This window comes from Schistocerca americana, chromosome 4, assembly GCF_021461395.2.
Source record: "Schistocerca americana isolate TAMUIC-IGC-003095 chromosome 4, iqSchAmer2.1, whole genome shotgun sequence".
Classification (NCBI taxonomy): Eukaryota; Metazoa; Arthropoda; class Insecta; order Orthoptera; family Acrididae; genus Schistocerca; species Schistocerca americana.
Window position 1 is genome coordinate 668,570,771 of NC_060122.1, and position 15,881 is coordinate 668,586,651.

General features: G+C 45.1%; 1 protein-coding gene across 1 annotated transcript; it reads left to right on the forward strand.

Annotated features, from left to right (window-relative positions):
* The first annotated feature begins 2,326 nt into the window (after positions 1-2,326).
* Positions 2,327-13,475, forward strand: LOC124613689 (piggyBac transposable element-derived protein 4-like). Its single transcript, XM_047142407.1, has 4 exons — positions 2,327-2,739; positions 2,842-2,925; positions 11,563-11,756; positions 11,860-13,475. The coding sequence occupies exons 1-4, from the start codon at positions 2,327-2,329 to the stop codon at positions 13,473-13,475; spliced, it is 2,307 nt and encodes a 768-aa protein (XP_046998363.1).
* Positions 13,476-15,881: the final 2,406 nt, after the last annotated feature.

Consider the following 15,881-nt stretch of genomic DNA (forward strand, 5'->3'; position numbering starts at 1 on the left):
CGGGACCTTTGCCTTTCGCGGGCAAGTGCTCTACCAACTGAGCTACCGAAGCACGACTCACGTCCGGTACTCACAGCTTTACTTCTGCCAGTACCTCGTCTCCTACCTTCCAAACTTTACAGAAGCTCTCCTGCGAAACATGCAGAACTAGCACTCCTGAAAGAAAGGATATTGCGGAGACATGGCTTAGCCACATCCTGGCGGATGTTTCCAGAATGAGATTTTCACTCTGCAGTGGAGTGTGGGCTGATATGAAACTTCCTGGCAGATTAAAACTGTGTGCCCGACCGAGACTCGAACTCGGGACCTTTGCCTTTCGCGGGCAAGTGCTCTACCAACTGAGCTACCGAAGCACGACTCACGTCCAGTACTCACAGCTTTACTTCTGCCAGTACCTCGTCTCCTACCTTCCAAACTTTACAGAAGCTCTCCTGCGAAACATGCAGAACTAGCACTCCTGAAAGAAAGGATATTGCGGAGACATGGCTTAGCCACAGCCTGGGGGATGTTTCCAGAATGAGATTTTCACTCTGCAGCGGAGTGTGCGCTGATATGAAACTTCCTGGCAGATTAAAACTGTGTGCCCGACCGAGACTCGAACTCGGGACCTTTGCCTTTCGCGGGCAAGTGCTCTACCAACTGAGCTACCGAAGCACGACTCACGTCCGGTACTCACAGCTTTACTTCTGCCAGTACCTCGTCTCCTACCTTCCAAACTTTACAGAAGCTCTCCTGCGAAACATGCAGAACTAGCACTCCTGAAAGAAAGGATATTGCGGAGACATGGCTTAGCCACATCCTGGCGGATGTTTCCAGAATGAGATTTTCACTCTGCAGTGGAGTGTGGGCTGATATGAAACTTCCTGGCAGATTAAAACTGTGTGCCCGACCGAGACTCGAACTCGGGACCTTTGCCTTTCGCGGGCAAGTGCTCTACCAACTGAGCTACCGAAGCACGACTCACGTCCAGTACTCACAGCTTTACTTCTGCCAGTACCTCGTCTCCTACCTTCCAAACTTTACAGAAGCTCTCCTGCGAAACATGCAGAACTAGCACTCCTGAAAGAAAGGATATTGCGGAGACATGGCTTAGCCACAGCCTGGGGGATGTTTCCAGAATGAGATTTTCACTCTGCAGCGGAGTGTGCGCTGATATGAAACTTCCTGGCAGATTAAAACTGTGTGCCCGACCGAGACTCGAACTCGGGACCTTTGCCTTTCGCGGGCAAGTGCTCTACCAACTGAGCTACCGAAGCACGACTCACGTCCGGTACTCACAGCTTTACTTCTGCCAGTACCTTCTGGAAACATCCCCCAGGCTGTGGCTAAGCCATGTCTCCGCAATATCCTTTCTTTCAGGAGTGCTAGTTCTGCATGTTTCGCAGGAGAGCTTCTGTAAAGTTTGGAAGGTAGGAGACGAGGTACTGGCAGAAGTAAAGCTGTGAGTACCGGACGTGAGTCGTGCTTCGGTAGCTCAGTTGGTAGAGCACTTGCCTTGTGCTAATTACAATTACTAGTGATTTCAGATTTCATTAACATTGCTCAGATGTAAACATATTCATGATTACTGACTTCCTGATAAAGTAGTTGAGAAAAATGTGTAAATAACTGTAGTATTTATGCAGCTAATATTTGAAACATATTAGCAACATTTGCCCTCATTTAGTTTCATAGTAATTAGCTTCTTTAATTAAAATATCCCCTATTTTGGCAAACTAGACAGCATAATTCAATAGTAATTGTTGTTGTATCTGAAAGTTCACATTAAAACAAATATCTCACCACTACTCAGTTACTCAGAAACATGAATCTTTAATTGTACCATAAACCGGGTATACTTTGACTGCCGTGGTTACTTTAACCACTCAAGCATGAAAAGTTTTACATCTCTCTGCTGGCTCTCAGTTGTGTCTTTTGTGAATACTCTTTGGTGGAAAAGTTCCATCAGTATACACTAGATGTTGCACATGTAGTGCTGATTTTCCTATGCAGCAGTTGGCGAACCTGTTGAGACTTGAAGTTGTTCACAAAAAAGTGTGTTTGTAGTTAGCTGTGCAAAATCCACCACATCTCATAACAACAAAGCCATCAGTGTTTTAAACCATATCAGGTATGTTGCTCGATTAATTCTCATATCAGACTGCTGATTATTATTATTTTTTTTTCATATGTATACATTGAGCAGTATATTACTTTTTCTAAGGTCAAGTGTATGAAGTCTCTGTTTTGGGGTTACTTTGACTGCCGGTCAGTGTTACTCCAGAATTAAGATACGCTATTGTCATTGTGTTCTTATGCTTCTATTGTGCTCCTACACAGGTACAATATGCCAAGAAGTCATAGAAAGGTGCCTGGTGCAAGACAGTATAACACTTATAGTGAAGAAGACATGCAGACTGCATTAGACGAAATTAAAAATGAAACAATTTCAATGAATGCAGCATCAGAGAAATACAGTATTGCAAAAGGGACACTCTATAATAATGAGCATTCAAAACATGAACATAAATGTGGAAGACAAAGTGTATTTACAAATGAAGAAGAAGAAACATTTCTTCATTATGCTTTGACAGTTAGCAAATGGGGTTTTCCTTTTGATGTGCAAGACTTCCGATATTTGGGAAAGCTGTATTTAGATACAAGAGGAAAAAAAGTATCTCAATTTGGTCCAACCAATACACCTGGTGTTGAAGGGGCATGCAGTTTTATGAAGTGTCATAAGGATCTCTTATCCCATCAGTAATGCCAAAACTTGAAGACCTCAAAGGCAAAAATTACTGCAAGTTCACTTCAAGAGTGTTTTGATCATCTGAAAGTCTCATTAACAGTTAAAAATTCCAGTGATATGATACCACTTTGTAGAATCTTCAATTATGATGAGACAAACTTATGTGACAATCCAGGAGTGAAGAAATGTCTTTCTAAGTGTGGGTTTAGGTTTAATTTGGATGAACTTGAGGGTATTATGCTGAACTAATTTTGGGGCTATATGTGTAGTGCTCCATCCTGGTAACTTTCATTATTTTTATAATTTTGATGATGGATCACACTGTTTCATTTATGTAGCTCACTATGTTCTCTCTTTTATAAAGCTTAATGAAGCACTTTAGATAAATTTAGACCAATGTATTTATTTCTGGGTGGTCAATGTTTCACTGTGTTGTTGAAATATTGACCACAGGTGGAATTGTAGTTGACAGTTGTGGCGGAGATAGAGACTGGTCAATGTAAACCCGAACTCATGGTAACTTTGACCACCAACAATTTTTCCCATAACTACCTCTGTATTTTATAAAATGTGTTGTGCTGATTACTGTGTAATCCTTTCATACATGCCCCCAAATTGAGAAACTTAAACATCACATCAGTTAAAAAAAAAGTCATGATAATCGCATTTTAATCTGAAAATTGGTCAAATTTTACCCGGTTTACAGTAACTTTAGTTTTGAGTATTGTCCGCAACATGGAAATAATTTAGATCAGTCTGTGGAAGGTTATGATACAGGCAAGATCTGTACCCAGAATCACTGAACAATGTACCACAGACAAGTTAGTACAGATTAAAAGTCATAAAATGTGCCAAGTTTTATTTACATTTCACATTTGTGAGATCACTCTTTAATTTAGTGACTGTTTTAAATAATTAAATGAACAGTGAATGTGTAATTATTATTATGGATTGTGCCAAACTTCAATAATGCCCACTGCGACAACAGCATCAGACTGTGAACTGTGTTTTCTCCAAATTATTGTTATGTGCACATCAATTCCTTATTGTATATAAAAAACAAAGATGAGGTGACTTACCGAACAAAAGCGCTGGCAGGTCGATAGACACACAAACAAACACAAACACACACACAAAATTCAAGCTTTCGCAACAAACTGTTGCCTCATCAGGAAAGAGGGAAGGAGAGGGGAAGACGAAAGGAAGTGGGTTTTAAGGGAGAGGGTAAGGAGTCATTCCAATCCCGGGAGCGGAAAGACTTACCTTAGGGGGAAAAAAGGACAGGTATACACTCGCACACACGCACATATCCATCCACACATACAGACACAAGCAGACATATTTAAAGACAAAGAGTTTGGGCAGAGATGTCAGTCGAGGCAGAAGTGTAGAGGCAAAGAAGTTGTTGAAAGACAGGTGAGGTATGAGTGGCGGCAACTTGAAATTAGCGGAGATTGAGGCCTGGCGGATGACGAGAATAGAGGATATACTGAAGGGCAAGTTCCCATCTCCGGAGTTCGGATAGGTTGGTGTTGGTGGGAAGTATCCAGATAACCCGGACGGTGTAACACTGTGCCAAGATGTGCTGGCTGTGCACCAAGGCATGTTTAGCCACAGGGTGATCCTCATTACCAACAAACACTGTCTGCCTGTGTCCATTCATGCGAATGGACAGTTTGTTGCTGGTCATTCCCACATAGAATGCATCACAGTGTAGGCAGGTCAGTTGGTAAATCACGTGGGTGCTTTCACACGTGGCTCTGCCTCTGATCGTGTACACCTTCCGGGTTACAGGACTGGAGTAGGTGGTGGTGGGAGGGTGCATGGGACAGGTTTTGCATCGGGGGCGGTTACAAGGATAGGAGCCAGAGGGTAGGGAAGGTGGTTTGGGGATTTCATAGGGATGAACTAACAGGTTACGAAGGTTAGGTGGACGGCGGAAAGACACTCTTGGCGGAGTGGGGAGGATTTCATGAAGGATGGACCTCATTTCAGGGCAGGATTTGAGGAAGTCGTATCCCTGCTGGAGAGCCACATTCAGAGTCTGGTCCAGTCCCGGAAAGTATCCTGTCACAAGTGGGGCACTTTTGTGGTTCTTCTGTGGGGGATTCTGGGTTTGAGGGGACGAGGAAGTGGCTCTGGTTATTTGCTTCTGTACCAGGTCGGGAGGGTAGTTGCGGGATGCGAAAGCTGTTTTCAGGTTGTTGGTGTAATGATTCAGGGATTCCGGACTGGAGCAGATTCGTTTGCCACGAAGACCTAGGCTGTAGGGAAGGGACCGTTTGATGTGGAATGGGTGGCAGCTGTCATAATGGAGGTACTGTTGCTTGTTGGTGGGTTTGATGTGGACGGACGTGTGAAGTTGGCCATTGGACAGGTGGAGGTCAACGTCAAGGAAAGTGGCATGGGATTTGGAGTAGGACCAGGTGAAACTGATGGAACCAAAGGAGTTGAGGTTGGAGAGGAAATTCTGGAGTTCTTCTTCACTGTGAGTCCAGATCATGAAGATGTCATCAATAAATCTGTACCAAACTTTGGGTTGGCAGACTTGGGTAACCAAGAAGGCTTCCTCTAAGCGACCCATGAATAGGTTGGCGTACGAGGGGGCCATCCTGGTGCCCATGGCTGTTCCCTTTAATTGTTGGTATGTCTGGCCCTCAAAAGTGAAGAAGTTGTGGGTCAGGATGAAGCTGGCTAAGGTGATGAGGAAAGAGGTTTTAGGTAGGGTGGCAGGTGATCGGCGTGAAAGGAAATGCTCCATCGCAGCGAGGCCCTGGACGTGCGGAATATTAGTGTATAAGGACGTGGCATCAATGGTTACAAGGATGGTTTCCGGGGGTAACAGATTGGGTAAGGATTCCAGGCGTTCAAGGAAGTGGTTGGTGTCCTTGATGAAGGATGGGAGACTGCATGTAATGGGTTGAAGGTGTTGATCTACGTAGGCAGAGATACGTTCTGTGGGGGCTTGGTAACCAGCTACAATGGGGCGGCCGGGATGATTGGGTTTGTGGATTTTAGGAAGAAGGTAGAAGGTAGGGGTGCGGGGTGTCGGTGGGGTCAGGAGGTTGATGGAGTCAGGTGAAAGGTTTTGCAGGGGGCCTAAGGTTCTGAGGATTCCTTGAAGCTCCGCCTGGACATCGGGAATGGGGTTACCTTGGCAAACTTTGTATGTGGTGTTGTCTGAAAGCTGACGCAGTCCCTCAGCCACATACTCCCGACGATCAAGTACCACGGTCGTGGAACCCTTGTCCGCCGGAAGAATGACGATGGATCGGTCAGCCTTCAGATCACGGATAGCCTGGGCTTCAGCAGTGGTGATGTTGGGTGTAGGATTAAGGTTTTTTAAGAAGGATTGAGATGCAAGGCTGGAAGTCAGAAATTCCTGGAAGGTTTGGAGAGGGTGATTTTGAGGAAGAGGAGGTGGGTCCCGCTGTGACGGAGGACGGAACTGTTCCAGGCAGGGTTCAATTTGGATGGTGTCTTGAGGAGTCGGATCATTAGGAGTAGGATTAGGATCATTTTTCTTCGTGGCAAAGTGATACTTCCAGCAGAGAGTACGGGTGTAGGACAGTAAATCTTTGACGAGGGCTGTTTGGTTGAATCTGGGAGTGGGGCTGAAGGTGAGGCCTTTGGATAGGACAGAGGTTTCGGATTGGGAGAGAGGTTTGGAGGAAAGGCTAACTACTGAATTAGGGTGTTGTGGTTCCAGATTGTGTTGATCGAAATTTTGAGGTTTTGGAGGGAGTGGAGCTGGAAGTGGGAGATTGAGTAGATGGGAGAGACTGGGTTTGTGTGCAATGAGAGGAGGTTGAGGTTTGCTGGAAAGGTTGTGAAGGATGAGTGAGTTGCCTTTCCGGAGGTGGGAAACCAGGAGATTGGATAGTTTTTTGAGGTGGAGGGTGGCATGCTGTTCTAATTTACGGTTGGCCTGTAGGAGGATGCTCTGAACAGCCGGTGTGGATGTGGGGGAGGAAAGATTAAGGACTTTTATTAAGGATAGGAGTTGACGGGTGTGTTCATTGGCTGAGTTGATGTGTAGGTGAAGGATTAGGTGGGTGAGGGCAATGGATTGTTCAGTTTGGAACTGGTATAGGGACTGATGGAAGGAAGGGTTGCAGCCAGAGATGGGAACTTTGAGTGTGAGGCCTTTGGGGGTAATGCCAAATGTCAGACAAGCCTGAGAAAATAAAATATGCGAGCGTAATCTGGCTAGGGCGAAGGCATGTTTGCGGAGGGAATGTAAATAAAACTTAATGGGATCATTGTGGGGGTGTTGTGAGGGTGACATGGTGTTAGAAGGTGGAAAGTGTAACATGGGGTGAAATGAAAATGAAAATAAAAATATATGGGGAGAGATAAAGGTGAACCGGAAAGAAACTGGAGATCTGGAATGAAAAAAGGCGAAAAGGTGTTGGTTACAGCTGGGCTATGTTGGACTTGGGTTGGTAGACAACGATGTGCATAAAGGTTAGGTGGTTGTGTTGCCGCCAAAACACGTTAAAGGACGGAGAAATTCGGGAAAATTTCGAAAAAACTGCGTGTAGTATATTAAAAGGAGTGGTATTGTGGTGGCAGATTATGAAAATGAGGCTAACAATTGTCTGACGAAGAAATAATGGCGTTAAAACCTGTGGGAAGCGGCTAAAAATGATCGGTGATGTGGGAAAAACGGAAATGGAAATAAAGCGAAAGTTATTAGAACTGGCCGAAATGGTTGTTTAAAAGGTGAAAGGAGCTGTTTGTGAACTAGAAACGGTGGATATTATAGCGGCGGTAGTGCTGAAAGCGGCAAAAAAATTTTTTGGTTATAGTTTGGAAGTGGGTTACGTATTGTTGAGTATATAAATAGGCGGGATAAAATAGTATAGCAGATTACGGTAAAAAGGAGAAGGTGAATGCAAAGTGAAACTACTGGCAAAAACAGAAAGAGGAAAATAAGACGACAGAAAAGATTTCGAAATGGAACAGTGACAATAACAAACGTAATTGTTGGATTCAAATTAATGATATCAATATAATGGAAGGAAACATTCCACGTGGGAAAAATTATATATAAAAAACAAAGATGAGGTGACTTACCGAACAAAAGCGCTGGCAGGTCGATAGACACACAAACAAACACAAACACACACACAAAATTCAAGCTTTCGCAACAAACTGTTGCCTCATCAGGAAAGAGGGAAGGAGAGGGGAAGACGAAAGGAAGTGGGTTTTAAGGGAGAGGGTAAGGAGTCATTCCAATCCCGGGAGCGGAAAGACTTACCTTAGGGGGAAAAAAGGACAGGTATACACTCGCACACACGCACATATCCATCCACACATACAGACACAAGCAGACATATTTAAAGACAAAGAGTTTGGGCAGAGATGTCAGTCGAGGCAGAAGTGTAGAGGCAAAGAAGTTGTTGAAAGACAGGTGAGGTATGAGTGGCGGCAACTTGAAATTAGCGGAGATTGAGGCCTGGCGGATGACGAGAATAGAGGATATACTGAAGGGCAAGTTCCCATCTCCGGAGTTCGGATAGGTTGGTGTTGGTGGGAAGTATCCAGATAACCCGGACGGTGTAACACTGTGCCAAGATGTGCTGGCTGTGCACCAAGGCATGTTTAGCCACAGGGTGATCCTCATTACCAACAAACACTGTCTGCCTGTGTCCATTCATGCGAATGGACAGTTTGTTGCTGGTCATTCCCACATAGAATGCATCACAGTGTAGGCAGGTCAGTTGGTAAATCACGTGGGTGCTTTCACACGTGGCTCTGCCTCTGATCGTGTACACCTTCCGGGTTACAGGACTGGAGTAGGTGGTGGTGGGAGGGTGCATGGGACAGGTTTTGCATCGGGGGCGGTTACAAGGATAGGAGCCAGAGGGTAGGGAAGGTGGTTTGGGGATTTCATAGGGATGAACTAACAGGTTACGAAGGTTAGGTGGACGGCGGAAAGACACTCTTGGCGGAGTGGGGAGGATTTCATGAAGGATGGACCTCATTTCAGGGCAGGATTTGAGGAAGTCGTATCCCTGCTGGAGAGCCACATTCAGAGTCTGGTCCAGTCCCGGAAAGTATCCTGTCACAAGTGGGGCACTTTTGTGGTTCTTCTGTGGGGGATTCTGGGTTTGAGGGGACGAGGAAGTGGCTCTGGTTATTTGCTTCTGTACCAGGTCGGGAGGGTAGTTGCGGGATGCGAAAGCTGTTTTCAGGTTGTTGGTGTAATGATTCAGGGATTCCGGACTGGAGCAGATTCGTTTGCCACGAAGACCTAGGCTGTAGGGAAGGGACCGTTTGATGTGGAATGGGTGGCAGCTGTCATAATGGAGGTACTGTTGCTTGTTGGTGGGTTTGATGTGGACGGACGTGTGAAGTTGGCCATTGGACAGGTGGAGGTCAACGTCAAGGAAAGTGGCATGGGATTTGGAGTAGGACCAGGTGAAACTGATGGAACCAAAGGAGTTGAGGTTGGAGAGGAAATTCTGGAGTTCTTCTTCACTGTGAGTCCAGATCATGAAGATGTCATCAATAAATCTGTACCAAACTTTGGGTTGGCAGACTTGGGTAACCAAGAAGGCTTCCTCTAAGCGACCCATGAATAGGTTGGCGTACGAGGGGGCCATCCTGGTGCCCATGGCTGTTCCCTTTAATTGTTGGTATGTCTGGCCCTCAAAAGTGAAGAAGTTGTGGGTCAGGATGAAGCTGGCTAAGGTGATGAGGAAAGAGGTTTTAGGTAGGGTGGCAGGTGATCGGCGTGAAAGGCCATGGGCACCAGGATGGCCCCCTCGTACGCCAACCTATTCATGGGTCGCTTAGAGGAAGCCTTCTTGGTTACCCAAGTCTGCCAACCCAAAGTTTGGTACAGATTTATTGATGACATCTTCATGATCTGGACTCACAGTGAAGAAGAACTCCAGAATTTCCTCTCCAACCTCAACTCCTTTGGTTCCATCAGTTTCACCTGGTCCTACTCCAAATCCCATGCCACTTTCCTTGACGTTGACCTCCACCTGTCCAATGGCCAACTTCACACGTCCGTCCACATCAAACCCACCAACAAGCAACAGTACCTCCATTATGACAGCTGCCACCCATTCCACATCAAACGGTCCCTTCCCTACAGCCTAGGTCTTCGTGGCAAACGAATCTGCTCCAGTCCGGAATCCCTGAATCATTACACCAACAACCTGAAAACAGCTTTCGCATCCCGCAACTACCCTCCCGACCTGGTACAGAAGCAAATAACCAGAGCCACTTCCTCGTCCCCTCAAACCCAGAATCCCCCACAGAAGAACCACAAAAGTGCCCCACTTGTGACAGGATACTTTCCGGGACTGGACCAGACTCTGAATGTGGCTCTCCAGCAGGGATACGACTTCCTCAAATCCTGCCCTGAAATGAGGTCCATCCTTCATGAAATCCTCCCCACTCCGCCAAGAGTGTCTTTCCGCCGTCCACCTAACCTTCGTAACCTGTTAGTTCATCCCTATGAAATCCCCAAACCACCTTCCCTACCCTCTGGCTCCTATCCTTGTAACCGCCCCCGATGCAAAACCTGTCCCATGCACCCTCCCACCACCACCTACTCCAGTCCTGTAACCCGGAAGGTGTACACGATCAGAGGCAGAGCCACGTGTGAAAGCACCCACGTGATTTACCAACTGACCTGCCTACACTGTGATGCATTCTATGTGGGAATGACCAGCAACAAACTGTCCATTCGCATGAATGGACACAGGCAGACAGTGTTTGTTGGTAATGAGGATCACCCTGTGGCTAAACATGCCTTGGTGCACAGCCAGCACATCTTGGCACAGTGTTACACCGTCCGGGTTATCTGGATACTTCCCACCAACACCAACCTATCCGAACTCCGGAGATGGGAACTTGCCCTTCAGTATATCCTCTATTCTCGTCATCCGCCAGGCCTCAATCTCCGCTAATTTCAAGTTGCCGCCACTCATACCTCACCTGTCTTTCAACAACTTCTTTGCCTCTACACTTCTGCCTCGACTGACATCTCTGCCCAAACTCTTTGTCTTTAAATATGTCTGCTTGTGTCTGTATGTGTGGATGGATATGTGCGTGTGTGCGAGTGTATACCTGTCCTTTTTTCCCCCTAAGGTAAGTCTTTCCGCTCCCGGGATTGGAATGACTCCTTACCCTCTCCCTTAAAACCCACTTCCTTTCGTCTTCCCCTCTCCTTCCCTCTTTCCTGATGAGGCAACAGTTTGTTGCGAAAGCTTGAATTTTGTGTGTGTGTTTGTGTTTGTTTGTGTGTCTATCGACCTGCCAGCGCTTTTGTTCGGTAAGTCACCTCATCTTTGTTTTTTATATATAATTTTTCCCACGTGGAATGTTTCCTTCCATTATATTGATATCATTAATTTGAATCCAACAATTACGTTTGTTATTGTCACTGTTCCATTTCGAAATCTTTTCTGTCGTCTTATTTTCCTCTTTCTGTTTTTGCCAGTAGTTTCACTTTGCATTCACCTTCTCCTTTTTACCGTAATCTGCTATACTATTTTATCCCGCCTATTTATATACTCAACAATACGTAACCCACTTCCAAACTATAACCAAAAAATTTTTTTGCCGCTTTCAGCACTACCGCCGCTATAATATCCACCGTTTCTAGTTCACAAACAGCTCCTTTCACCTTTTAACACTCTAAGCGCCAAGCCCGTAAAATTTACGGGCCTGGGATCGCGCGAAAATCACCAAGCCCGTAAAATTTACGGGCCGCTACATTTAATTTCATTCAAAACACTGCAACGTTATTTCTACGGGTTTGGCCAGCGCTATACGTTTTTCAGATGTTTATTAACAAAATGCGTCCATAGATGTCACGGCAGCGCTGTAATTCATGTTAAAACTTATCTTTGCGTTCTCAGTCTGTATATCATTCAGTTGTTTGTCATCATGTTTCGGCGCGGTTTATCAGACGCAGAAATTGCGGATTTGATCAATCATAGCGACACTCTGGATAATGTAGAGAGTGATTCAGACGATTCTGAATGCAATGGTGTGTTTGAAGGTACGTATTTCCGAATTTTCCACGTAATTGTGCAGTACGCACATATCTGTTGAACATGTGTAAACGATGTATGTAGTTACACATAATGTGATATTCTTTTTAGAAGACGAGATTGATGACAGTTTGTCTTCAGATGAAGACGAGAATGATGTTGAAGGTGTTGCTTCAAATCCAGCAGCTGTGCCGTATCCGAAAGACAGTGAGTGGACTGCAGTTGACACCTACCGACCTCTGCCTGTCAACACGACACCCAGGCAGATACTAGTGGATATTGATGAGTCGAGTTCTGTACTGGATTGCAGTAAAGTGTTCCTTACTGACAGTGACGTAAATGAACTCAAGAGACAGACAAATTTGTATGCATCACAGACAATACAGAAGAAAAGAAGAGGAAATAATCTGAAGCCCCATTCAGTTTTGAGTTCGTGGAAGCCAGTGACTATAAGTGAGATGAGGCGTTTCTTGGGTATTATTTTCCACATGTGTGTTTCGAAAAAGCCAAAAATTGCGGACCATTGGAGCACTAATCCTGTTCTTAGTTGTAACTTTTGTCCCCATGTCATGAGCCGTTTGCGTTTCACTCAGATACTGTCATGCTTGCATCTTGTTGACAATTCAAATCAGAAAAAACCAGGCGAAGATGGATTTCATCCACTTTACAAAGTTTTGCCATATTATAATAATTTGAAGGAGCGATGTATCCAGGCATATCGTCCCTCAGAAAAAGTGACAATTGATGAAGGAATTTGCCCATTTCGAGGTCGTGTGAGTTTCCGTGTTTACATGCAAAATAAGCCTCATAAGTATGGACTGAAAGTATATGCTGTTGCTGAAGCCAGTAGTGGCTATGTTGTAAATTTTGAAGTTTATGCTGGTAAGCATATTGTTGACAATTCTTCGTCTGCGGTTATTTTGCGATTGTTGTCTGACAGCAGCTTGCTGAACAAAGGCCACACTGTGTATTTAGATCGATTTTATTCCAGTCCAGAGCTATTTCAGCAACTGGCAGAGAAAGGCACTGGAGCTGTTGGTACTGTGAACAAATCCAGGAAAGGATTGCCTAAAGATTTAGTATCTGCTAAGCTGAAAAAGGGCGAAATGTCTTTTCGGCGTAAAGATAATGTATTGGCAATGAAGTGGAAAGATAAGAGAGATGTGTATACATTGTCTACAAGGCATCAAGCAACATTTGGTACGCATACTAAGAGAAATGGGTCTGTAGTATTGAAACCACTTCAGGTACTTGATTACAACCTCAATAAAATTGGAGTGGATATTGGAGACCAACGCCTGCAGTACAATCCGTTCCAGCACAGAACTGTGAAATGGTGGCGAAAATTATATTTCCATTTGCTGCTTATGGGAGTATCAAATGCATTTTGGCTGTACAATGCAGTGCACAGGAAGAAAATTACAATAACAGACTTTATAACAGTGCTTGCAGTTCAGCTTGTTGAAGACGACACACTTGAATTCATTCCAAGAAATGAAGGAACTGTAGGTCGGCTAACAAAGAGACATTTTTTGCAGCACATACCTGCAACTACTAAGAAGTATGCTGCTCGTGTGTGTCACGTGTGCAGTTCCAGGAGCAAGAAACAGAGTGGCAAGGCTTCTCGCAAAGAGACACGATACGAATGTGAACAGTGTGGCGTTGCACTCTGCCTGGAACCTTGCTTTAAAATTTTCCACACTAAAAAACAATATGATTCTGTGTGAAATTTATATGTAATACTGTATACTATCAGAAACATGTAATGTAGTGCCACAATTTTGGTTAAAAATAAATCACAATTGTATTCCCTTATTCGTATGACTTTTTCTAAATTCTTAAAACATCTAAGTGATTTCTATAACTGTACCTTAAAGCTGTGCATTGTAAAGTAGTTTCTTTCACTCAGAATTAAAGTAGAAATGTGCAGCTTCAAGATGGTACCAAATTTGCCACAATCCAAACAGTAGATTTGATGCAGTAATTTTTTTAATATTGGTAAAATTGCCCGGTTTCTAGGGACGGGTGCATAAAATAGGCCTGGTACAGAGAGTGTTAAACAACCATTTCGGCCAGTTCTAATAACTTTCGCTTTATTTCCATTTCCGTTTTTCCCACATCACCGATCATTTTTAGCCGCTTCCCACAGGTTTTAACGCCATTATTTCTTCGTCAGACAATTGTTAGCCTCATTTTCATAATCTGCCACCACAATACCACTCCTTTTAATATACTACACGCAGTTTTTTCGAAATTTTCCCGAATTTCTCCGTCCTTTAACGTGTTTTGGCGGCAACACAACCACCTAACCTTTATGCACATCGTTGTCTACCAACCCAAGTCCAACATAGCCCAGCTGTAACCAACACCTTTTCGCCTTTTTTCATTCCAGATCTCCAGTTTCTTTCCGGTTCACCTTTATCTCTCCCCATATATTTTTATTTTCATTTTCATTTCACCCCATGTTACACTTTCCACCTTCTAACACCATGTCACCCTCACAACACCCCCACAATGATCCCATTAAGTTTTATTTACATTCCCTCCGCAAACATGCCTTCGCCCTAGCCAGATTACGCTCGCATATTTTATTTTCTCAGGCTTGTCTGACATTTGGCATTACCCCCAAAGGCCTCACACTCAAAGTTCCCATCTCTGGCTGCAACCCTTCCTTCCATCAGTCCCTATACCAGTTCCAAACTGAACAATCCATTGCCCTCACCCACCTAATCCTTCACCTACACATCAACTCAGCCAATGAACACACCCGTCAACTCCTATCCTTAATAAAAGTCCTTAATCTTTCCTCCCCCACATCCACACCGGCTGTTCAGAGCATCCTCCTACAGGCCAACCGTAAATTAGAACAGCATGCCACCCTCCACCTCAAAAAACTATCCAATCTCCTGGTTTCCCACCTCCGGAAAGGCAACTCACTCATCCTTCACAACCTTTCCAGCAAACCTCAACCTCCTCTCATTGCACACAAACCCAGTCTCTCCCATCTACTCAATCTCCCACTTCCAGCTCCACTCCCTCCAAAACCTCAAAATTTCGATCAACACAATCTGGAACCACAACACCCTAATTCAGTAGTTAGCCTTTCCTCCAAACCTCTCTCCCAATCCGAAACCTCTGTCCTATCCAAAGGCCTCACCTTCAGCCCCACTCCCAGATTCAACCAAACAGCCCTCGTCAAAGATTTACTGTCCTACACCCGTACTCTCTGCTGGAAGTATCACTTTGCCACGAAGAAAAATGATCCTAATCCTACTCCTAATGATCCGACTCCTCAAGACACCATCCAAATTGAACCCTGCCTGGAACAGTTCCGTCCTCCGTCACAGCGGGACCCACCTCCTCTTCCTCAAAATCACCCTCTCCAAACCTTCCAGGAATTTCTGACTTCCAGCCTTGCATCTCAATCCTTCTTAAAAAACCTTAATCCTACACCCAACATCACCACTGCTGAAGCCCAGGCTATCCGTGATCTGAAGGCTGACCGATCCATCGTCATTCTTCCGGCGGACAAGGGTTCCACGACCGTGGTACTTGATCGTCGGGAGTATGTGGCTGAGGGACTGCGTCAGCTTTCAGACAACACCACATACAAAGTTTGCCAAGGTAACCCCATTCCCGATGTCCAAGCGGAGCTTCAAGGAATCCTCAGAACCTTAGGCCCCCTGCAAAACCTTTCACCTGACTCCATCAACCTCCTGACCCCACCGACACCCCGCACCCCTACCTTCTACCTTCTTCCTAAAATCCACAAACCCAATCATCCCGGCCGCCCCATTGTAGCTGGTTACCAAGCCCCCACAGAACGTATCTCTGCCTACGTAGATCAACACCTTCAACCCATTACATGCAGTCTCCCATCCTTCATCAAGGACACCAACCACTTCCTTGAACGCCTGGAATCCTTACCCAATCTGTTACCCCCGGAAACCATCCTTGTAACCATTGATGCCACGTCCTTATACACTAATATTCCGCACGTCCAGGGCCTCGCTGCGATGGAGCATTTCCTTTCACGCCGATCACCTGCCACCCTACCTAAAACCTCTTTCCTCATCACCTTAGCCAGCTTCATCCTGACCCACAACTTCTTCACTTTTGAGGGCCAGACATAC

What these genes read in the sequence shown, in the direction of transcription:
- LOC124613689 (XM_047142407.1), top strand. Translation starts at nt 2,327, where the DNA reads ATGCCAAGAAGTCATAGAAAGGTGCCTGGTGCAAGACAGTATAACACT. An exon ending in AAGGATCTCTTATCCCATCA is followed by an intron (nt 2,740 to 2,841) that starts GTAATGCCAAAA and finishes TAAAAATTCCAG; the next exon opens with TGATATGATACCACTTTGTA. An exon ending in ATGCAATGGTGTGTTTGAAG is followed by an intron (nt 11,757 to 11,859) that starts GTACGTATTTCC and finishes TATTCTTTTTAG; the next exon opens with AAGACGAGATTGATGACAGT.